This window comes from Dinoponera quadriceps, unplaced genomic scaffold (assembly GCF_001313825.1).
Source record: "Dinoponera quadriceps isolate SergipeBrazil2010 unplaced genomic scaffold, ASM131382v1 scaffold1114, whole genome shotgun sequence".
Classification (NCBI taxonomy): domain Eukaryota; kingdom Metazoa; phylum Arthropoda; class Insecta; order Hymenoptera; family Formicidae; genus Dinoponera; species Dinoponera quadriceps.
The window spans coordinates 79425-105363 of record NW_014555649.1 but is presented as its reverse complement, the minus strand read 5'-3'; the positions used below and the strand labels follow the sequence as shown (position 1 = coordinate 105363).

The 25939-nt window shown below is 41.3% G+C and overlaps 1 protein-coding gene across 2 annotated transcripts in view; it reads left to right on the top strand.

Moving 5' to 3' along the window:
• The window catches only part of LOC106745104 (protein neuralized), a 105268-nt gene that overhangs the window by 32717 nt on the left and 46612 nt on the right, over nt 1-25939 (top strand). Inside the window, exon 1 of one of the 2 annotated variants that reach the window (XM_014620380.1) lies at nt 19214-20625. The exons of the other annotated variant lie outside the window; for it this stretch is intronic. Coding sequence (XP_014475866.1) covers nt 20283-20625 — 343 coding nt within the window. The 5' untranslated portion in view covers nt 19214-20282. Of the gene's footprint in view, nt 1-19213; nt 20626-25939 lie in introns of those variants that run through there. 2 annotated transcript variants of the gene reach the window in all.

Genomic DNA, 25939 nt, shown 5'->3' with positions numbered 1-25939 from the left:
ACGATATGGGTCAGACACACAGAAAAAACGCTTTCAATTGGTGTGACTGCAGAGGGACCAAGCAAAGCTCGGTAATGAGATAGGATACATTGTTAACCGTGTATCGCCGAAGTTGGAAGTAGACTTTGAAATAAAAACCCTACGTAATTACGAAGAACACTTCGAAGTTAGTACTTTAGTACAATTAGCAATTTAGAAGTACTATCGCGTAGTATCTCAAAATTTGGAGGTATTCGAAATGTTCCTCCTAACTACGTAGAGTCAACGTGTACCTCCAACTTTGGCGATACACCGTTAACAGTATATCTTTGTCAGTGCGACCGAAAACACTCGTCTGAACATTCGACTGTTTTAACACGTTCGCTATCATGTTTAAATTGAAAACGTTGACAGCGAACGTGTTAAAACTCGGTTGGGCCAGCTGAAAACGATTAATTCAATATACAGAAAAAATATTAATAAAAAATGATTTTCATGAATTGAGAGGAAAAAAATATTGGATAGGAAGAACGATATTTTCAAATTAAGAATTGTATCACTTTATTCTGCCTAATATTTTTTCTCTTAATTCTTAAAAATTATTCTTGAATAACAAGAATATATTTTTAATGGAAGATTTTTATATAGTATTTTTCTTCATATGCAAGCAAGTTTTATTTTTATGTAAGATTATATTCTTACTTATATGTGGGAATATTAGTCTTGAATTGATATTAATTCAGCGTTGCCACAAGCCTGGAAAATCAGGAAAAGTCATGGAAATTTAAAATTTCAGGGAAAGATTAAAAAATCTGGAATTTTGAGTTTTGCTCACAATTTCCTCAAATACTCTCTACCATATTCTTTTTCTCAATATTCATTTATTTTTTATTGACCTGAATTTGTATTCAGGATTATATTACGTTACTAAACTTTGAAATTTGTGTTGCTTTTAATAATATTAAGCGGGGCCTACAATGAGAATTTAAGCCTTAAAAAATTGACCAATCATAGTAGATTTATTATTCTTCTCACATTCGATTGTGATTGGTTAATTTCTTACAGTTTAGAGCTTAAATTCTCACTGTAGACCCCCCTTAAGCTAGCTTTTCCGCAATCCCTGTTTCTAAACGTTAAAGTTGAAGGTCGCTCATGGAAAATTCTCCATTGGCGTCTGGAAAACATGAAGAAGCCAGGGAATTTTTTAATTCATTTTCTGTGGCAACCCTGTAATTTCTTCCCGCGCAAAAAATATCTCCTGCAGGAATCTTGCCGTTTCCTACAACCGAATTTTCGTCCAGTTTCCAGATAATAAGAAATCGGTTGCAATTTATTTCCTTTTCCGAATACACGGTTCTCTAGCGAAGCATTGCGCTTGTTTTACAGAAGACAGAGGTTCCCGTCACGAACGATGATTCGTCCGTTATCGCTTCACGAAACTCTCGACCGGCATCATCGACGAACGCTGACGCGTCTTATGTATTAATAATGAATATCTCGATGTTTTTTAATCCAGAGCATCGATGCCCGGGTAGACTGAAACGTGCCTCGAGTGGCACAACATGTCACTCCGTAGGAGGGAGTTCCGCGTCTGTCGTCGGACCTTCCGAGCGGCTTCGCGCGTGCCGAACTTCCTGAGAACCGATGATTCCCGGTTGGTTGTTCGATTGTCCGACCGGGGGCGGCTATCCGCCGCTCGACTTGCATTGTCCTTTCGAATCACGCCCTGTGTTTTCCGATGAACGTGGCGTCCCTACAAAGGCTGCACCGGCTACGCGAGACGATTTAAGGAGCCCATTATCGAGCAGGCTTTCGTCTTCTCCGGCCGCGCGTCAGCGACTACTAAGTTTCTACCCATGTGTCGTCGTCGTCGTCGTCATCGTCGTCGTCGTCGTCGTCGTCGTAGTCCATGGCAATGACAAAGCCAACGTCGGGTGAAGCCAGCTGCGAGAAGCGAAAATCGGTCTCGCAACCTCGCTCGCTCTCTCGCGTAGCAGCGAGAGACCGCATATTCTCCGAGAGATACGCCACAGTATCTCTCTCTCTCTCTCTCTCTCTCTCTATTTTTGCGTAGAGCGTGCTTCTTTTGTGACGAAGACGAGGTAACGAATCGACCGAAAGATCGAGAGACCGCGAATTCTAGGAGAGGGTGAAGTCACGAAGTCTCGGGTGCTTTCTCCCGCACACGGATCGGCTCTCTAAGTTTCGAGAGATTTTTTACAAGCACCTGTTCCTCCTCGCCCCGACATTTTTTTCGCAGAGGAGAGGGAAGCCAGGCTTCATCTTTTAAGATCGAACATCTGCTTTGCGTAACTGCCAAAGCGCGTATAGTGAATGTACCTACACCTTCTGCGCCATACGAAAACAAAAGGGGAGACGGACAGAGAGAGAGAGAGAGACGAGATAATTTTCAAAACAGAACTTCTCAAATTCTAATTCGTTCATCTGCCGCATTTGACGAACCGGAGAGAAGCGATCGCAAGAGAACTTGGAGCGATGCGCACCCAGAGAAAAATATAGTTATTTTCGGAGACAACAATATACCTTTCTTTCATTTTAATCACAAAAATAGTCCGGAGAACTATTTTCCTAGTAAATATTACTATAGCGTCAGTGATAACAACTTTACGTGCTACCACTATTTTTGTGGTTAAAATAAAAAGAAGGATATTATTGTCCTCGAAAATAATTATATTTTTCTCTCAGCGCGGAGTCGTTCGCGAACGAGGAATAAATTCATTTCCGATTCTTCGACGGACCGTAATGTTAACGCAAGGTCTCCTTAGAAAAGAGGAAAAAAAAGAAGAAACTAAAGAATGCGCTTTTTTCATCCGGCTGGTTTTCTCGTTTACCAATTTTATCGGTTTCGTCGAGAAAGAGCAGGAAAGAGAGGGAGGGGGAGGGAGGTGAGAAAGAAAGAGAGAGGGAGAGCAAAACTTTTCTCATCATTCACGGTTCCCGAGCCAGGTGCAACTGTATCACTCGACCGGGGCTCGACGAAGCTACATATGCCGTGTGTTCGCGGTGCAACTATCGCGCGGCACGCGCACGCCTTGCTTTTCCGTGCGGTCATTGGAATGTTATACTTTGTTAGCGGACGCTACTAATGATCACGTGATCCGCGCACGGGCTTCCTGACGCCAAGTGGACATATGACCGTGTCTACTCCTTTCGGTACGGTTTCCTGGTGGTCGCGTGGCGGTCGTTGAATTGGCCCGGTCATCGTCGACAAATGACTATCGTGTGCGAGAAGAGAGAAAAAAAGAAAGGGACAGAAAAAAAACGGGGCCGAGCCGATCCTTCGAATTTTACCACGAAAAATATCGACGCGTTCGTCTCAATTCAAGATGTCTCGTAGCGACTGCGAACTGTGTAATTCCTCGATGTTACTGTCGAAGTTGAGTTCTCGAATGTGCAAAACGTCGTCGTCGTCGACAGGTAGCACTTCGCGTTGTCGATCGCACGAATATATTTTCGGACTCTAATTTCAAACATCGGACGAACCGCTCTCTAAATTTCTCGGGGCGAAATCTCACTCGAAACTGGTGAGAGTTCATTTCGAAGCAATAGCGAAAATATCGCCGCTCGGAATCATAAGAGTGAAATGTGAGTTAAAAACTAAAATGGATTTTTTGTCCGTACAAATAGAGATTTCAATCGATTTGAGTGAATGCATTTCCGTGACGGTGGAGCGCATTAATTTAATTCTTCAATTTCGAATGAAAATAAAGTGTTCATTCAGTGACGATTCAGAATAGAAAAGTCGTTTTGTATGAGTCACAGAAAAATCGCTCTAATATCTCGCTTTGAGTGTATCTTTGTCACCCTATTTTTCGAGTGAAATTTCACTAAAAAATTTATTCACTTATTAACCTTTCTGACGGGTTTTTATAAAGAAAAAAGATAAGTAAAAAAAGAATATGAATGTATTTTTGTGACGGTGGAGCACATCAGCTATTCGATTTCGAATGAAAATATGAATAATAACTTGACAATTCAAAACGGAAAATTCACCTTATACGAGTCATAGAAAAGTCGCTCGAATTTGAGTGTCTTGGTTGTCACTTTACTTTTTGAGTGGAATTTTGCTAGGAAACAAATATTTATTCATTCAGAACGAGTTTTATAAACGGGTTAACCTTTCTGACAGGTTTTATAAAGAAAAAAGATAAATAAAAGTAAACATGAATATGTCATTTTGTGACGATGGAGCATATTATTTCCCTTCTTCAACTTTGAATGTAAACATTTACTCGACAATTCAGAATGGAAAAGTCACTTTGTATGAGTCACAGGAAAATTACTTGAATTTGAGCGTCTCGATTGACATTGTTTTTCGGGTGGAATTTTACTAATAAAAATTTATTTACATATTTATTAATCTTTCTAACGAGTTTTATAAAGGAAAAGATAAGTAAAGATAAAATACAAAGATTAGAATAATAATATATAAAAGAGAAAAAGAAGGAAATAAAATTTAGAGAAAGGAGAATCGTACGCGCCTACGTTCTATGCGAGAGCTGTTCTTGCGAAATACTAACCGGTAAAAGAAGATGCAAACAGACGGACAGATCGCGGAAGATCATCGTGTCACCCGGCACACCGAAGATTACTTTTGGCACGGCCTATCCAGACCGTGATAAGCGGTCTATTTGAGCAACGAGATAATGGTCTCCTTTGTCGCTACCAAAAAGCCGATTACGCCGTGATTGTCCCTCAACGGTCGCCCGTATCTCCGCGCTTTTCTCCCGGCTGGCTCGCTCTAATTTATGTGAACGCCTTTTAAACTCGCTCGACAAACCGACCGCACCCTGGTGTATTTTCAGTGACGAAGCACACTCGGCACTTTTTGCGCCGCCGCCAAGAAGAGCGAGCGCGCGCTATCCGTTCGCGCGTCGTTTACTTAACATCGATTAATTTACAAGCCCTGTCTTTCTCTCGGCGGCGCTTCCTAAATCCCGAGCGCGATAAGGAAGCGCCGTCCTTTTATATATCACACTCGCACTCAAATAATATAATACTCGGAAAAGAAAGGTTGGTTGAATTAACGTGATAATGAACGAGCTAAGCGCATTTGGGTTGGGGAAGACGGAATTTCTGGTTCTAAGAACCAAATTTTGCTCATAAGAACCCGAAATTCTGTTTCCTTCAGGCAAAACGCGTTTGACATTTCGTTCATTGTTACGTTAGCTGCATTCCGATGTTCACTGCCAGTACTCTAGAATCTATAGTGTATGTAATATGAACTATAGATTTTCAGTACTGGCGGTGAATATCGGAACACGCCTATTAACTCAACCGGCTTTTTTTCCGTGCATAGGAAAGAAGTAATCTTGAATCAACTATAGATATTCTCATATACAAGCGAGAATATTGTAATCTTAGAAAATTTCGAATCTTGAATTGAATGTAATAGCTGTATTAATATAATCAAAGCAAGATCAAAGCAAGATTAGAAATCTTATAAAATTATAATATTCTTGCTTATATATGAGAATATCTATCATTGATTTAAGATTAATTTTTTCGTGAATAATAAAAAACATGAACTGTTATTGGCTCTTCATCGTTTATCATATTATACGATATTAATCATGGGCGTAATCAGAGGGAAGGGGGCCCCCTAAATTTTGGCAAGGAACAAGAATCAAATCATGAAAACCACATAAAAGAATAAAGAAATATAATTTATTTTACAATCTGCATTTTCTACAAAATCTGCATTACAATCTGCATTTTCTACAAAAAGTACATATTCTGTAATTAAAAACCAGTGACAAAATATTAGCAATGCTTTATGAATGTAATGAAAACGTCTCAAATTTATCATCAGATGTCAGTATTTGTATTGTCTGCAATAATTTTTGCGTATTTTAGTTGCATAGGGAGATTTTTCTAAATAAATAATAAAATTTGTGTAAAGTTAAATTGTTATCTCTCTCCCCTCCTGACTGAAATCTTAGTTACGCCCGTGATAATAATAAACAGGATTACTACAGACTTAGAAAACCGGGAAGTCATGGAAATTTTAAATGTCAGGGAAAACCTGGAAAAATCAAGGAAAGATATAAAAAATCTGAAATTTTGAACTTTGCTCATAATTTTCTTAAGCACTCTCAACTGTATTCTTTTCTCCACTACTCATTTATTTTTCGTTGGTCCGAATTTCCATTCATGATTATATCTCATGTTACTAAACTTTTAAGTTTGTGTTGCTTCTAAGCTTACCTTTCCCGAAATTCCTGCTTCTAAACATTTAAAATTTAAGATTACATGTTGCTCATGGAAAATTCTTCACTGTTGTTTGGAGCAAAACATGGAAAAGTCAGGGAATTTCGAAATTCACTTTCCGTCCCAACCCTGAATCAAGGAACTTTACAATCTTCGTGCTCGTTCCGGCTGTTACGCTCGTGGAGAAGATCCCGACCTTCTTCCGAATTGGAATTCGTTCTGCGAAGAGGTGGACGACGACGATTCGACGTTTCGATCGTACAGTTTCGAATTTTTATCTCAGCGATAAAGAAGCGGCCCGCATGATCGCCACCAAGGTGACGACGATGGCACATCCTCCTCGGGCAACGGCGGCTATTACGTAGTATACACGAGAATTTCTTGAGCACGACCGCGCGCGTTCGCGGACAGGTGTTCGCAGGTATTGTCCGCGGCAACGAGAGCCGGGCCACTTCGTCCTCTCCGGATGATATGGTGACAGCTGAAAGATCATTACGGCCGCGGAGGATAACGCCCGTATGCAGCTGCTGCCGGCACGTTTAATTGTACCGCAAATAAAATGCGATTGTTCCACCGTCGTCTATTCACTGTTCCTAACGGGCGTTCCCCGCGAGCTCCGCCGCCACCGCCACCGTCGTCGTTCACCGCGTCGTGGTTAATTCGCGCAAGTGTCTCGGCTATCAGGAAATCGGGAACCGATATGTCAATTAATTAATTAATATATAATATATATAATAATGTCACGCCTCTCGGCAACGGGGACCTCCTATCAATATTATGAGATTGATTTGCGCGGTCAGCAGGTGTCGCGAGATCGCAGCGAAATAATTTCCCAGGTAAGGGTAGCGATTGTGTGATCTTTCTCCAGGGCGGAAACGTGAAAAGTAAACATTTCTGAATGTTTTAAAATTTGAAAATTTCTACTTTTCACGAGTTCACGCTACATGACATTCATGACCTGTTGGGAGTCAATCGTGAATCTTTTCCTCCAACATCTTACAAACTAGTGAAAAGTGGAAATTTCCTACACGGAGAAAATGTAGCGAAAATTATTAATGCTGGTTTATATCGGAATTATTATCGAAATTATTGAGTGTGTTGTAATCTTTAATAATGCACAGAGAAAAAGGTTTCTTCAAATTTAGTAAACGTGTTTGTTTGAGCTTGGGTTTGTTTGATATTAACAAAATAATTTAATATCAAATATCAAATTTTATTTCGTTTTAATGCAAATGTTGTTTTATTAGAATAAATTATGTTGTTTGGTAGAACAAACAATATTATTTTGAGGAAATGATATTTGATTTTCTCAATAAAAGAAAATTTATTCCATTGCATATATTAAATATTGTTCCACTAAAACAAAGAAGTTCTTTAATATTCTTCTAACATAGTTATCACCTTTTTCAAGTGATTTATTGTTTGTGTCAACCATTGTAATGTTTGGATGAAAATACAAAAGATGCATATTAATATATTATTTTTGTAAAAATATTCTTTGAGAAACTAAACAATCCTATTTAGTGAATTAAACATTCATTTGTTTGTTCTGTTCCAAATTTTCAATTAAAGAAATTTTATTAAATCCAGAAATCTTTTTCTTTGTGTGTGTGTGTACACATGATGTACATCACTAAAGATTACAACACATCATAATTTCGGTCATAATTTCGGTATAATTCAACATTACAAATTTACAATTACAAATTTTGTGGTAATTTTTATTACAATATTTTCTCCGTGTAATTTAAAGGCATTTGAAAATGCACCTCTCACGTTTCCTAGAGAAATATTACCAGGAATACATATGATCGCTACCAAGAATACATAATTACTCTCTGTAAGAGACGGTATGTGACAAATGACGTAAGTCAGATGTGAGCTGCCGTTGAGTGAGACGATTTCTCCTCACCCAGCGACAGCCGACGCGATGCGTTAAGCGACCGATGTGCTTTCTTCATAGCGTCACGTACACGTGCACGATCGCGCTCACCGGCAAATTGAACGATAATAGAATGATTGTGGTACAATGGGGTCAACTTGGTCTAGAGACCCGGCCGCATGTGTCTTCAGTGTCGCGCCTCTGGAATCACGCAGTACGTCAAGGCGTGCATTGTGCTTTAATATCTGCAATACGGACACGCACGCGTCACGGAGAGACGCCGCGCCGAATTTACGAATGTTTCATGCACTACCGATTTCCCACGCGTTTAATTCCGTCGTCGCCGACACGCGCTCGCGCTTCTCCGCCGGCTTACCGTGCGATTACGATTCATGAGACGCGAGCGTATACATCGTAATTTTAATTATGGATTTAATATCGCACGCGTCGAGATGACGAGATAACGATGAAAAGGACACGGAAAAAAAGAATACGCTCTCATAGCTTGAAACTAACTATCCATATGATATAATTGAAATTTAGTTGCCAGTTTCGTTTGTTTAATCATCAGAGCCAGTTTTTAACAGCAGAAGATAATTTTTTTTACCTATACGAATATACGATCTGTTTTTTTTTAGTTAGACCGGCTGCATTGCTTCGAGAAATTTACGTACATATGAAACGTATACAGAAAAAAATAATCTCAAATCAAGAATAGATCTCATATATAAGCAAGAATATTATAATCTTCTTAGTCTTGAATTGAATGCAAGTAATATTTGCACCAATACAAATTCTACCAAATCAAGACTAAAAATCTTTTAACAAGATTATAAGATTATAATATTCTTGCTTATACATGAAAATATCTATCATTGACTTAAGACTAATTTTCTCCCGCGCGGTAACTAAGCAAACGAAACTGGTAACTAATTTTCAGTTGTATCATATGGATAGCTAATTTTTAGCCGTGGGAGCTAGTTTTTAACCGTGGAAGTTAATTAATTCTTTCTTTTTTCGTGAGAGAGAAAGAGAGATTGATAGAAGAGGAAAATGAAGGCACGTTTTTTCATCATCCCGAGACTGTCCGCGGCTCGTCGTTTCCGGGGAAACGTACTTTCGTGCGAGGCACGTAGACGAGTTGTGAATGGAGCCTGAAACTGCCGAGGTAAAGCGGCCTCGCATGCCGACGGTGCATACTTTTACGAGAGGTTGTGCGTAATACCCCAAATTTATCGTACCCGAACGGACTGCTTTCAAACGCATTGCCGGTTCGACGCGAGAGTCAATTCCGCCTAAGGGTCGCCAAGCGTATCTCCGCTTCCTTGCTCAAGGTAGCGAAGCCTCCAGCAGGCCGCCTTGCCTCGCCGTTTTATTATTTGACACTGCGGCGCCGTGCTGGCTTCGCAGAGAAAGAATAACTATCGTGCGATCTGACAGCGAATAAGCGGATCGATGAAAGCTCGAAGCGCTGACATAGGATAGAAGTGAACGTAGCAGAGATAAAAACAGAAAAGAAGGAAACAAAGCAAATAAAGAGAAAACAGGCGTCTGCAAATGGCGGTAGAAAGGCCGATCAGCACGAAACGTGTCGATACTTCAAAGAATGGAACTACAAGCCTCTCCGGAATTTCCGTGACTGTACCGTGACTCGAGTTCGACCTTAGTCCGATTGCACTCTCTGCTCTTCGAATATTGGGATTATCGTTCTCCGGCTGCTTCAGTGCTTCAGCATCCGAAACGTCGCCGGCGTTTCGATAACGATAACAAAGCGGTTGACGGGAGTTACCGTAATCGGCGGAATCGACCGTTGAAGAGCGACACGTTTGCGCTCGGAAATTCGAGATCGGACGAAATCGTCGTCGGAATCAGCTGCGACGGAAAAAATTGAGAGAGAGAGAGAGAGAGAAAGTGAGAGAGGGGGAAGAAGAGAGCCACGGGGGAGGTGAGCTACCGTTGGAGGATCCGTCTGTATCCTCCCGACCCTTCCTCGGGCCGTACAGTAATCCGAGCCGACAATACACTTCTAAAATGCCCCCCCCCCCCGCCTTCTATATTTTCACGTAGGGAGGAGAGCAGCGCGCGCACGCGCCAGTCTCTCCGACTTCCTGCCATCCGCCTTGCTTCCGCTATTTTACATTATGTTATATGCATACGGGTCGCCGCTCGCCGTGCGCACTGACATATCCTCGCCGCCGGGAATCCCTATAAGGGAACGCATCTGCGCGCGATTCCGCCGCGTGCGAGGGACGGTCGTCGCGACGTCGAGACACTCGTTGGGCGCAGACAGATGCTGGACCGCGCGCGAACCTCGCCATCGCGAGAGGGAGGAAACTCGGCTCCGCTGCGGCGAGTCCGAATGCTGTCGATCGGCCGTCTCGTGGAAAGGACGATGAAACGAAAGAGACGGAGAAAATGAAGAAGCGCATTGAGATTTCCTCGGGTTTAATAAGATTTCTTTGATCGATTGAAACAAATTTATGCGGTTTGGAATAGAGCAAACAAACGTTGAATGTTCGACTCAGCAAACAGGATTGTTTGTATATTAACAATCGTGTATTATTAAATATTAGAACAAATATTAGAATTCTAATATATCGTAACGTGTTATGTGCCATAACTGAATATGAAAACTAAACGGGGCAAGTTTTGAATAATTGTTCTTTTACCTTGTAGTAAATATGAAACATCACAACTATTTTATAACCAACAACATCGATATCATGGAAATCTTCGAGGTTACAAATTTTAACGTAAAATTCTCAAGTTTACCAGCAGAAACGCTGTTACTTGAAGAATTGTTTTTCAACAGTACGCAGGTTTTCGAGAAGAACATGTTGACGAGATTTCTTCATCGTGAAGTACGCAAGAGACGTTTTCTCTTGCGATCGCGGAGACACGGAGAGACGGACGTTAAGTCCGATTTTCGCGGGTGCTGAGCGCACGTGATTCCTTTCGCGTTCTCCAAAACGTATCGCCACTCAGATTTTACAAGTTCCGCGAACGTGCGGCGAGCGCGAGCCACCGAGGCGTGTCTCCGTTTCCTCGAGGCCGGATTCGCGCGGCTCCACGTTTGCCCTCGAAATCGTCGAGGACTTGCGCGACTTACGTCCACTCGCCCCGGCATTCAAAGTCTCCGATGCGAAAAACGAGCCGACGAGTTATTTCCTCTTTCTTTCTTTACTCTTCTTTTTTTTTCTAACGAGCATTCGATCAGAGGAACACGAGCGCGCACGGAATTAATCCGCCCGATCCGTTGAGCCGCGTAATTATATTCGCGCGCGTTTGCAGATTTCGCGCTCGATCGCAGCGAACGCGAACGGCGAAGAAAGGGAGAATCGGCGGCCGTATTTTTCCCGCTCGCGCTCTCCTCCAGCTGCGGGATAAATGAATGTTTGATCGCACTCCAGAAGCTCTACACGGAGAAAATATTGCAGTTAAAATTACCCCAAAATTTTGTAATGTCGTACCGTGCCGGAAATATGACTGAAATTATTACGTGTGTCGTAATCTCTAGTGATGCGTACAATGCAATACATCACTAAAAATTACAACACGCATCATAATTTCAGTCATAATTCCGATATGGTCCAGTATTACAAATTTTTGTGTTAAATTTTACTGCAATATTTTCCCCCTGTACATTGATAGAAAATTTTAATTGGTTTCGGCGGGAAACATATCTTTTAACTACAAAAATAATCAGGAGAACTATTTTCCTAATAAATGTTACTGTAGTATCAATGGTGACAATTTTACATGCATTTTACACACACATTGCTACTACTATAAAATATGTTTGGTGCCGAAACTCTGTAATTTTTTATCAGTGTATATGTTTGCACTGAAAAATGAGTTTAATTGAATGTACCTGGTAATGGACGACCAAACGTATTTTGGTCGAAGAAAACAGAATGCCTGATCACAAGAACCAAATTTGCTTTATGAGAACTAGAAATTTTTTTATTTCTTTATTTCTTTACATAAGAATTCTTCCAATCAAAACGCGTTTGGTCGTCATTTCTCGGGTGGATCCAGTCAAGCTTATTTTTCAATGTGAACACTGTCATTGTGTCCGCCATGTTTGGGACAAAAGTTCGGGAATTTACAGTCATAATACGCAAAATGTTCAAATACTGTTAAAATAGGTGCAAACTAAAATTAATTAATAATTAATCGGAATATGAAACACACAAACTCGCTTTTTTTAGCATACTTCGTAGACCTCGTGGATGCAAATCTTTGCTTATGTTGTCACTCAGTTAACGACTTTAGTTGCTATTCAGCAAGAGACATAAGTCAACACAAGTCCAGTTATACATCATTTATTGTTGTTATATGCTTATTTTTCATTTGGTAAAGAAAATAATAATTGATGATATAATTATAATTGATGTGATATAACTAGAATTGTGTCGACTTTTGCCTCTTGCTGGAAAGTAGCCTTTAAAACATCGCAATCGGAAGCTACACTAACAATAAGAAAAAAGACTTAAAATTTTTATTTATGAAATATAAGGTTTATTTTACAGAAAATAAAAAACATTTATTTAAATACGAAATAAAATTTTCTTCCTAGCAGATAATCCAATTAATAAGAGAACTTGGGTATATTTCACAGAAATATATATTCCGTTATCACAGTCAAATTTTTTCTAACCAATTAATATCGAAAAGTGTGTCACAAGAAGTATTTTCATAAAATTTCCATTTCTCTTTCTCAATGTAATCTTAAACACGGAAATACGAAAAAAACGTACGCAGCAAAAAATTTTGTGTTAAATTTAACACGTTTCACATGTCCCAGATGGTTCGTTCAAATTTTTGTGTTGATTTAATGTAAGGTGAATATATTAAAAAGTAACATAAATAGTATGTTAAAAATTAACGCAAAAATATGGGCTCAAATACGGCGGAACCAATCAGAAATCACACGTATAGTATCAGACAGATTCTTATTATAAGATTGGATCGCGCCGGGTCGAGGCGTTGTTTTCAGCGGGAAACGTCGCTTCCTTAGCTCGCTCCTCGTGTCCTGAAATTCACGCATCTATGCGTGTGCGGTCAACGAGGCACATTATCATCATACAGTGACGTGCGAAACGCACACTCGCCGTGCGCAGGCACGCATGCATATAAATAACTGCGTACGGGACGTGCGCGGGCGCGCGCGTTCACGTGCAGGGAACAATGTGCGGTTTTCACGTGCGTGGCCGCGTACATAGCGGGGATATAATGAGATGAGCGGGGAATTAATTGAGGGGGCGACGTAAGGAGTTCCCTTGGACGCGACTCGTAATTATTTTCTCTTACGGAACCGAGTCGTCAATTAAATCGTTAAATCGCTCGTCGCTTACGCGCCAACGAGAAAGACGAAGAAGAAAAATCCGGGAAGAAGCAGAAGAATGAGAAAAGAAGAAAATGCAGGAACCACACGTCCCGTAATTGCTGAGACGCAACTGTTCGTTTGCCGATACGATCTGAGCACAACTTTTCGTTGTAATTGCGTGAAATAATTTTTTCCGCATGTCTGAAAACGGAAGAAATGTACACAGTAGAGAATTTCGCGTTGAATTTAACACGTTTCACACGTCCCAGGCGATTCATTCAAATTTTTGTGTTGATGCAATGCAAGGTGAATATATTAAGAAGCAACACAAATAGTATGTCAAAAATTAACGTAGAAATGCGACACTTTTACATTATTTGTAAACAAATTTTGTGTAAAAATATATTTATATTTAATAATGTTAAAGTTAACTAAATGAAAATGTTATTTTTATATTCTTTTTTATTACACGGATATACTACTTGCTAATGATATTAGTATCCTGCGTCTCCACACGATGTGACAGTTCTGGTACTAAATTAAGACACGTAACATATTGCCGTTGTCTGCAGGAGTCATAATTCTCATTATTTTTTTAAATAATGCCGGTCTCTCTCTCTCTCTCTCTCTCTCTCTTTCGTTCTATCTCTCTCTCTTATTACTGATGCATTTTACTTTATAAATTTACCTTACACAGTAAATTTTTTCTACTTGTATTAAAATTGGTTCTCGCTAAAATTTTTAACATACCAGTGTGTTAATTTAACGTATTTACGTTATCCTAATATTTTTTGTTACGTCGACATTCAACAAATGTTAGTGTTAAAATAATATATTTTATACTTCAGTGTCGATTAACATATTCATTTTATGTTAATTTTTGATATAACATTTGCGTTACTTTTTAACATACTCACCTTGCATTAAATTAACATAAAAATTTGAGTAAACTGTTTGGAACATGTGAAATGTGTTAAATTGAATATAAAATTTTTTACTGCGTACATTTCACATGTACATGATCTAATGCAGTAATACCATAACATAAATATATTGATTTAACAGAGGGTAATTGTTTCTTATCGAGAAAAAAATAACTAAACTAGATAATCTTTACGTTAAACGTATATTTATATATAAATTGTGTTCTTTCAACATAAAAGAATATTGAATATCAATTCAACACAAAATCTTCAAATAACGCATTATGTTACGTCAACACACAGCTATGTTTAGAATTTAGAATTTCGTACAAAACTTTTAACAATGCTTTTAATAAGACTGACTTTAACAAAAGAAAAAAACAAAATACTTTTTACTATATACTTCATCGTCCTTGTTTAAACGGTGCTTTCCTTCCGCACTCTTGACGACAGCGGGAGACAGACAGAAAGAGAGAGAGAGAGAGAGTCCTGGTCGAGCCGTCGTCCGGGATATCGATAGGCGTTCCTCAGGCGGCCGTCAGACCGGATCGATTTTCATGAATGAGTTCGGCGTGCGAGCGGACGGACGACGAACTAGCGGCCGCCGCTCCGTTACTACTCGGCGTGGCGTCGTAATCGTTACGCAAGAGAAGGCGCCCGGCACTGACGAAAAGGATGCGCGAAAGGAAGCCGCGGCCACGGTGCCGTGGGCATATTTCCCATCCTACGAGAATGTGCCGGGTATCTTGGCCCGTTTCCTACTACTGCACAAATAACACACGCGGGTGTGCGCGCGCGCGCGAATAATACTTGGCGAGACACACGGACGCATCACACGCAGGTACACGCGCGTCATACACCCACCTACATGCACACCACCATGTCGGAACCGCTGCGTGGAGGAACGGTGCGTGGAAACCGTGCGGCGCGACAAACCTCTCTTTCGTCGACAGTCGGCAGTCGCGTAGGTGCTGTCTGTTTGATTTGACTTTCGNCTCCCCCCCCCCCTCTCTCTCTGTGTCTTCCTCTATCTCTTTCTCCATCTCTTTCTCTTTCTCTAGACTCTGTAATACATGCCAAGGATATTTACGCGCTTCACGCCGTGTAAAACGTCGCATACCGAAACTTTGGCTGGATCTCCGTCAATTTGCGCCTCGTGTCGCGCTCAGCGGCTTTTTCCTCTTCTTCGCTAACGACTAGATAATTGCTAATAAAGCGAGCATAGGAGGATGTATGTATGAGGAATACGTCACGTGAATGTACTATTCACGCTGTTGTTCGTTCGTTCTCCCTACGATTTCAGCCTTTCGGCCGTTTTAAATACTGTCGTACGCGGCTGTTGTTTCTTCTCTCTTTTTCACCGAGCGACCGGGACGGAATCGATCAGACGGATATAGCGGCAAGGAAGAGCGGAGTCCTTTTTATCCGGGCTGTCATAACGGCGCACCGCATTCGTACTTCGCAAGGGTGCATAATATATCGGACGCACCTTGCGCGCGCGCGCATGAATACCGCAACCTGTCGTTGTCGTCGGCTCCGCACGCGAAATTCGACTCGCCGATGATGGGGTCGCGGAATGAGACTCATTCGGCTCGGCCTAACCGGGCGCCGCCGGAGTCAAGCGGAACGAAAAACGCGAACGAGGTCATTCTTAAAGAGGGTTGAACGCGTCCCCCATATATTTAGCTGCGTCATTATACCGCTAGAATAATAATATTCTTCCATTCCCACACATACATACACATGCACACACATATATAAGTTTCGAATTTTTTTAATCACTTTGAATCTTGTTCCAATCTATATTTTCTATCACTGCATCACGCAAAAAAAGTTAGAATTAGATTGTTCTGTAAATCGGCATATCTGAACTTGACTGTGAAATATCATTTCACAGAATACAGTTGAAGCTACCGATTTTCTTGTTTTTCTTGTTTGTTTATTTAAAATAATCGGGGAGAAGTCGTGGGATTCCTTTCAACATAGTAAAGGAACAATATGTCGTAAAATTGTTTTAAAGTTTCAAAAAATATGTAAAATTGAAGGTAATTAATAAGAACATATAGTAAATGTACAAAATAATGCAATTTCGGTGTTTTCATTTTATTTCTTTGATAATTTCCTATAAGTTCCCTATAAATATATTGGTTTTGGGACCTAGTTTCTACAAGTATCCATTCTCTTACATCTTAAAAAAATAGTTATTTGCGAGAAATATGTAAGAATTTTCACGAGACTATCACATATCTCGGTGGAAAAATGTTGCTTGTTTGCTGCTATAAATTTTAATTTTACACTTTCGATAGGATTCGAAAGTCCATAAGCAAAATAGTACGTCGGCTTTAGTGCTTTTCCTCTTCCTCTCTCTTTCTCTCTCTATCTACGTATATCTCTCTTGTTTCGTGTACGACTCGCCGTAATCTCCCCGATTAATGCTGTAACACAAATTCGCGTCGAGCGAACTCCCCTCGCGAATGCGCATTAACGAGTGTTCATTGGATGTGCGTAGGCCGCGAGGAGGACCGAAACAAAGAGGTGTCGAGTTATCGGGAGTGTTCGCGAGCATCGATCGCCGATCGGGACTTCGATTTCATCTCCTCAACCCGAACCCGGATCCAATTCCCGCCTGTAACGACGTTTCCTGCTGCGCGTAAGTCGATTCGGTGTCTCCTTCGTGCTAATTGAATGTCGCGTCCTGCAGGAGAGAGCACGAGCGTCGTGCTCCCGAAGGATTTCGCTCTTCCCTATCCGTTTTCCTTGCCTTGTGTTTTTCCCATAATTACTGCCTACAACTGCCTGCGACGGGATCCCCACGAAGTCGAAACTTTACAAAATTAAATTATCACAAGATCGAATAATCACGCGCTGGTTGTCACAAATTTGAATCATCGGTCACTTCTGTATCGCGGCTCTCCTACAACCCGCATGGAAATGAAACGGATGACCGGCCGCGCGATTAGGACCGAGCTGATTTCAGTTACGTCACGTGTGAAGGATAACAAGGTACATATGGGTGCCTGTATGAAGCTCCTTCGCGCGTGATGTCCAGCCACGAATATCGTTTCCTCCTCTCCCTTTCCTTCTTACTTTTATCATCAAGCGATTCGTCACCGGGCCAACGTCACCCGGCTCGATTCGTATCTCGTCATGGGATGAGAGATGCATCTCGAGTCCCATGGAAACACGATCTCTCCCCTCGATATGCTCCGAGCGCCGTGGCTCGGAATCGATGACCAAAACGGAGCCGCGTTCGTCGCGTTCGCCGGCGTTCTTTCGGTCCAGATGAAGCGCGATCGAGACGGATGTTGCAGAACGGAAGTTCGACGACACTGCCCTGTCTTCGCAAGTTCCACCCTGAAATCTCCAAATTGTTATACTTTACCGGACTTTTTTGTCGTTCCAATGTTTTCGATATGATCCTCGAGTCGCGTCTCTTAAGTCGGCTCCAGACAATGTGGCGAATGTAGGCGAGTGTCGAACATTATATTGATCACCTATGTTATGTTATTACATTCGCTCAATATACGTGATCAATATAATTGCCAATGTCTGCTCATATTCGTCTATATTCGCCTCATCGTGCGGAGCCGTGTTTACACAAATTGCCGTGAGATCAAAATCCGTGCAATGATCGTTATCGCTCATCGATCTTTCGATTAGAAATTTATCCTAATATCCAGGGTTGATCTTAACTAGTTGTCGAGTCCTTCTAAGATATGTACTATATACTATATATATTATATAAAGTATGTACTAAGGTTATACTATCGGTTTCTAAGAAGTCATATAATGCTACGTGGTATTCAGGACCTTAGGATTCACTATAATGTCCTGATCAGGTTATACGACTCAAGCTCGGTTTTTTATTTTCTGGTTAACTCATGGTTTAAGTTTAACCTGATAATGATAATGTAAAAATTATAGTTTTTTAAATTCATATTTAATCATTAAATTTTAAAAGTTACCGCTATAAAAAAATATTTTAATGATTAATCATGAATACAGAAACAACATTTTTGCATTATCATCAGTTTAAATCTAAACTACGAATTAACTAGGAAACTAGGACCTTAATCTCTATCGCGTTTTGCGTTTTGCCTCAAGTAATGCAAAGGATTATGACTAGATTAGGATTTAAAAAGAGCAGGAGGTGCTAAACTAGTNTTTTTTTCTATGTAATATAAAGTAAAGCACAAATATTATTAGAATTAAACGATTTTCGACTTTAATAGTGCAAAAACATCCAATATTTTATGGAAAAAATAAATAAAGTTTATTAATCGAACCTACTATATATTACATAGAAAAAAATAGTCTTATATAAATCAATGATAGATATTCTCATATAGCAAGAATACCGGCAGAAATATTATAATATATTTAGATTTTTATACTATTCTTAGATTTTTAATCTTGAATTAAGTGCAGGAGTTATATTTGCATCAATACAAATTCAATCAAATCAAGATTAAAAATCTTCTAAGAAGATTATAATATTCTCATATATGAGAATATCCATCACTAATTTATAAAGCTAATCTTTTTTCCATGTAGGTTTGCTACAAAAGGTCCGCATTAAAAACTGACAAGTCTAACTGAACTAAGAACTGCAAGTCATAATAGATAAAATACATGAGATCTCGGAAAGAACTTGATCAGTAAAGCTTTATAAAATAATACATTAGGATAATACACTAAGATCTTAATATATATCTAATCACTATAATCTTTCTTTCTCTCTCCCTCTTAAAAAGATCTTTATTCAATTATTACCACTATACGATTAGATTCACCACAATGAGGATTATCTTGCGCTCGCTTAATTAGGATCTTATGCAACATCGGGTATACCCGATGAATTTCTAATCGGGCTGCCGGCGATCTCGATCGAGTCGGAACGAGATCGAAAGGGAAGAGAATTCGTTGCATTGCGACGTTGAGCGGAACCGAGCCGCCGAGTCCTTTTTCCGAATCCAATCAGCGGTCACTTGGTGTTTCTAACCCCGGGCGGCGAGGTGAGGTATATCCCGGAGTGTTGGTCGCGTTGGGGTGGCCGGGTGCATCGTGCAGCCAGGTAAGGGGCAGCTGTCCACCAGGTGCCGGTCACCCCTCCATCGCGTCTCTACCTTGTAGCTGGTGGGGATTTGCACGGCCCGATTGGATGGTGGCTCGCGTTCGTTGCAGCAATACTCTCGCGCTCACGACAGAAAACAGTCAGTCGTCCCAGGGCGCTCGACGCGGCACGATTCGCGGCTACGTGCTAGGTCGCGCCACTCGTCGTCGTTATCGTCGTCTTCGTGACACACGCGGTCTTTGCAAAACAGTCTTTCTCTCTCTCTCTCTCTCCATCTATCTCTTATATGTATCTCTCTCATTCTCTCTTATCACCGGGTTTAGGATTACAGTGAGATCCCAGACGACGATCGATCGTCCACTCGTACACCCGAACGACCGGCTGAATGAATGACAGTCGCGTCCGCGTCAGACAGGATATAAGTCACGTTTAGGTACCGGCTGATAGTTTGTCGTTGTTTTTTTCACCAAAGCCTGTCGGGAGTCCTCGCGCTAAGTTGAAGGCTTCGCTTAGGCAGATTTCCGCGACTCCGATCGGCCGGACAGTGGTGTGCAGCAACCAGGAGACGTAGTCCCGAGTAGTTGTCCCGCCGTCTTCAGGATCAGTGTCCGAATCAGTGCGATCGTCAGTGAGTCATCGGACTTGAGGCTCTCGTCGCATCTCAAGTCTGCCGTCCGGTTGCTCCGCGTCGATCTCTCCTTCCTCCTCCTGCCCCTCCTCCTCATCTCCCTTCTCCTTTTTCCTAGTCAACCGTCGACCTTCTTCTTATTCTTCTCTCTTTCTCTCTATCTCTCTCTCCGCACACCTCGTCGCGAGCTTTCGCGCCTGACTCACCGAGACCGCGGCAGCAGCACGGCCACATTTATGGGGGTGTCCGGAGAGTGCGCGGTCAAGGGCAGCAAAAGCCACCCCTGTCACTGCTGCGTCCACGTCGGCGGCTCTGGCGCGAGCGTGCAGCAGCAGCAGCAACAGCAGCAACATCAGCACCAGCATCAGCACCACCAGCATCATCAGCAACAGTCCACGCCCTTCGAACCGCACCATCATCATCATCACCAGCATCACCACCATCACCATCATCATCATCATCACGGCAAGCACGCGCCAGCCACGCCGCAGCACAACAGCAGCGGTGACAGCAACATTTTAGCACCGTTGCGCAGCAAGATGAAAGTACTCAAGAAGCTCAAGCGCAAGATGGGTCTAGGTGAGCCACACGCATACACACCTCCGTCTCTCACCCTCTTCTTCTCGCTGTTTGTTATGCTTCCCGGTCGTCGATCGGCTGATGTTGCGTGATCGCCGATCGATCATGAGCCTCCTGCTCGTCCAGCCTCGTCGACACACGACGGGGAGGATTATTCCCGTTTCTCGACATCTTGTGTGTAGAAACTGGTAGACGTAGATCTGTTTGTGGCCTCTTTCGTAGATACCATCTGCGATTCTGCCGAGTCTTTCTCTCTCTCGCTCTTTTGACATACCTGTGTCGTCCGCACACCTCTTAACTTTAGATTTTTGGTCTAGAGCTCCGTGTTTTGTCGAAAGCGCAAAACGCCGGCTGTTGTGTATATATACGTATGTGTACATACACACACCATGAAGCAACAGCCTGTAGAATCGTCGAAGAGAGAGGAACTCTTTCGGGTAGATTCGTATGCGAATTTACGTGGTAAAATTGAATTCATCGATCGGCACAATGTATATATCGGAGAGATGAGGCCGATGCCACCCATTCGATACGAGAGAGAGAGAGAGAGAGAGAGAGAGAGAGAGAACTCTCGTCATCGAGAAACGAATCTCTAAATTCCCAAAACGACGCCGATACCGGCTAACGAGCGGGAAACAATTTTGGGTTTATTCCCTGCGGTCCGCCGACGGTTTATCGTATCGCGAATCCGATAATTATTAACGGCGTTCCTGCCGTATGCCGCTGTGTTGCTGCCGTTCTCTCTCTCTCTCTCTCTCCGCTTTTCGGCGTATTTCGAGAGAAGTGCAACCATCAGTTTTCCCGTTTCGGCAACGTTCGGCGAAGTATTTGCAGCGAGCGAATTTTAATCGAGTTCCACGGTATTTTTTGTTCCCCCTTTTTTTTTTGTTTCGTTTTCCCCGATACCCGTTTAGACCCGGTCGAAATTGCATCGGTCGAGATTTCGAGAGTCGCGAGCGAACGATCGAAACAAATCTGGATTGCTGTGGTACGAGGGAAATGTTTGACTTCTGAACGGGAGGCTCTGAGATGTTGCGTTAGACGGGAAAAAGTGCACCGAAAAGTAAGTTCAGTTGGATCTGACGCTGGACATCGAATGCAGTTGAAGGGAGCAAAATTCTTAGTTCTTGCGAACCACATTTTGGTTCTTACGACTAGAAATTCGGTTTCCTTCAAGCAAAACACATTTAGTTGTCTGTCGCCAGGTAGATCCAATCAAACACTTTTCAATGTGAAATTCCCGATTGGAAACTTGACGCTTGTATCTGTTTTTACGTGACGTCGCAACCTGGAAATGAAATCCTGAGATATCCTCCGAGAGAGAAAGAGCGGACTTCCCCAATTTGGGGGATCTGATCGTGTCATATCGCGATATAATGTCGTATTCGCACGCCAATAACTCCGTGATCCGCGCTCGATATGCTCGGAGCGGATTTGCACGCGACACAATGGGAAATGGGTTGCGAAAAAGCCCGGCGGGGCGTCATTTCCGGCCGTTCCGATTTCAGGATGACGCTCGCCCGTCGTATCGTGTTCGCGCTCATTTCCATGGGCCGTTCGGTAAAAGCTCATTTCACGGGAAGCTTACAGCCTCGTGTATCGTTGACCGACTTTTCCCTCAATGGACGATCCGCTGGATTCCACGAGGAACGAGGATATCGTTCCTCATTGGCGTCTCCTACTCCGCCTCGCTTCCTATCCTGCGACGTTCTCATCAGATATCCTTCTTTCGCGACCCTCTTCCGCGAGTGTGGCATTGTCGACGACAGCTCTCGCAAAGTGGAAACTTCATCTCAACCCCTTCCCGCTTGCGGAAACTTTTGTCTCGGATACCTGCCTCCTCCTCCTCCTTCTCTCTCTCTCTCCCTCCCTCCCTCTCTCTCTCCCTTCCTCCTCCTCCTCCTCTCTTTCATCTTCCACGTCATCTTTTCACGGCGAATTTCAAGCGCTGTACGACAACGCCGTCGAAGATGCATTCGATCGTTATCCTTGTTTGTACGACGCCGAATTAGATTTAAAGAAATCCCGATGGACGGGATCGGAAGTCTGTTTAAACGGACACGACGAGGAGATGAACCGAGAACCTCTCGATTCCTCGAATCTTCTTTTAATGGTTGTACAGTTACGAGCGGAAAGGTTGTCACACTTTTTTTTTTTGTGAGTTTCACAACGTATCTCGCATTCAATAGGAAATGTTTCTCCTGAGAATAACTCAGAAATAAATTTTCTTATTGGACACGGGATGCGTTTCGAATCTTGTACAATAAAAAAGAGTGGCAACGTTTCTATCCACGACTATACCATTGTCCTTTCTATGTCGTGACGAATGTCTATACTTCATTTTACATTATATCTGCGTGTTGCTTCGATTGGATGTCATGCTGAAATATAATAAATAATTTTTTTTTCTGTTTTTTCCTTTTCCATTCTACTTTAACCGCATTGAAACACAATCCATTTATGTGAAATGAAAAGGAAAAAAATTGCCAATTGAACTAGAGCACTGAACGAAAAGATTGCATTGCAACATACTTTTATGAAATTAGAAGGGAAACTCTTCACGCACGTACTTCGCGGGCCGTTAATAGATGTAAGCTCAAGAGACACGCACGGTGCTCTCGTGCGCGTAACACGACAAGGAAGGCTTTCTGTACGGATGTTTAACCTCACCGATCTACATACCGTTGTAATCGCGCAGCCGAGATCTTTGAGGACTATTTGCTGTCACGCAAGTGACAAGATTTATAGTGCGTCTCTGTTCACTGAGAAGAGACAAAGCGTCGATTGTCGCCGATTGAAATCGAGGTCGAAGGTTACGGATAGGCTGCTTCGTGCGCGATGGCTTTTAGCCGTGCCGGCGATTTAGCGTTACCGGGAGCTTACCGGGAGGAAAGAGGGACCAACGCAATGCGATCGTTCTCTGCGGGAGAACTCCGAACCGTTAAAGATCCCCGAGAGGCGCGGACACGTGCGCGCTTCTACAATATTTTGTGCGTAAGAGACGGTGCGTCAAGGGCCTCGAGTTTTTTCTCACCCTTAAGGAGGCTGTAAAGCGAAATGAAATAAGAATTCGATGAAACATGCACCGCAAGTATACACTGAAATGTTATCTAACTGCAATTAGGAAGAGATTGACTATTCGAGAGTTGAGAGATATTTGCAAATAGTGACACCTTTTGACACTTTTTATACGTATTCCTTGAGATCAGCGTACTATTTTTAATTTTTATTTTTAATATCTTCTAAACTAAAAAATTTTTTATGAAAAGTACTGTGATATTAAAGACTAATATGCAGACGTTATACATAAATTTCAGAATTATTGATCATTTTGTTTTGAAAATATACCGATATAAAGTTTATAATTTATAATAATACTCGAAACACACACACACACACACATCTATTTAAACATTTATATAATTTCTTTTTATTATTTATATATCTTTATTAGATCAACCAATGCTATCGCATTCATAAAAAAAATTTAAAAAATAATATTTTCATATTTGTAATATCGTATATATGTTTTCAACTTCGTTTAAAAAATTAACATTTATTATTTAGGTAGTGAAATAAATATGTAGAAACGTAATTTTTTACTTGACAAATACTAAATTCATAAATGGCTCCCTCGTTGCGCCACTGAAAATACGATGCTGCCTTACAACCTCCTTAATCGTTCGCTGTTCAATCAACGGCGTAACGAGCGATGTAAAGCAGACTCTAAGGCCCGTATTCTGAACTATCTTTTATCGATAAAAGTGTCTTAAATGCACAGAGGAAACAAATTTTGCTAGAACAGCAAATTGTTTGTTAAATGTGACGGCAAAAAAATTTGTTTGGACAGTAGAAAGATTTGTTAAGAATATTAATTGCTATTTGCTGGATATATGAACGGTAAAATAATTTGGTTATGTCAACTAAATTTTATTGTTGTCGCAACGACGAATTTTGCTATAAAAGCAAAATGATTTTTTCCGTGTAACAAATCTTCTTGCTGTCACTATATTAACAATATGCTGTTTTAGCAAATCTTGTTTTCTGCGTGTATGGTTTCTCAGCCAATCGGATGGTTTTTAAGTCACTTTTAGAGGCACTTTTATGAATAAAATGAAATATATTCATAAGTGTCTTCATTAAATGTATAAAATTTACGAATCCGATCGACGAGAAGATGTTTTTCGCGAGGTGTCTTGCGGTTTCGCGATAAAAATACGTTTACGGATCGAAACACAATTGCATTTTCAACCTGGATAAGAGCCGTTCGAGTGTAAGTGATAAACAATGCGAGACCGCAGCGCTCGGCGATCATCTGGATTTCGTCTTTACGCAAGCTCGCAAAAAGAGCTGTAAAAAGTCTATCTTTAGAAGCCACGGTGCAGCCAAGCTGATTATTCTTTTCACGAGCAACCCTCAGGGCTGGCTCCCTTAACCTCACTCACTGAATAAGAAAAACGTCTTCTGCCCTCCTTCCTCGTCCTTCGCCTTTCTTCCGGCGAAGTGATCTGGAGCGAACAGCTGACGTGCAATCATCTTGAGATTTTTGAAGTTTCGTTATTTTCCTCGCGTTGAAAAATTAATTTTTGTAATTGCTATCAAAATATTTGTTACACACATTATGATTAATGATGTAATATCTTTTTCTTGCGTTAAACTAAATGTATTATGGAGAGAATAAGTTTCATGAATTCGCTTAAATTAGCACAACACCATATTATTTGCTTACTTTCTTCTGGTTTCTTAACAAAATTTAAAATTATTTCGTTATTTTTAATGGAAAATGCTTTATTATGAGATATATCACAATATTTCAAGTTTTAAACGATTCGTAGAGAAGCATATTTACATCTTTAATCCTGCTGTACTGTTCGGGTCTATTTGACCCGAAATCGCTTTTATTTCCCAGTTACATTTCTATGTGATGAGTGAGCGTTCTAGCGTTTCATGATTTAACTTTGTTTCATAGCTTAGTTTCAAATTAATGTTCTCGAGCTATGAAACAAAGTCATGAAATGCCGGAACGCTAACTCAAATAACATAAAATCACATAAAAACATAACAGGAAAATAAAAATGATTTCGGGTCAAATTGACTCGAACGGAACAGCAGTGCTAAAAGTTTTATATTAATCTAATTATTTGATTAAGTCTACCTAAATCTAGTTATAACAATTAATTTTTCGCTACGCTAGGAAAAATTATATATCTTTATTAGATCTGTCGTTTCCCTCTCCCCCTCTCTCTCTCTTTTACACACACACGCACGCACACACGCACACACACACACACACACACACACACACACACACACA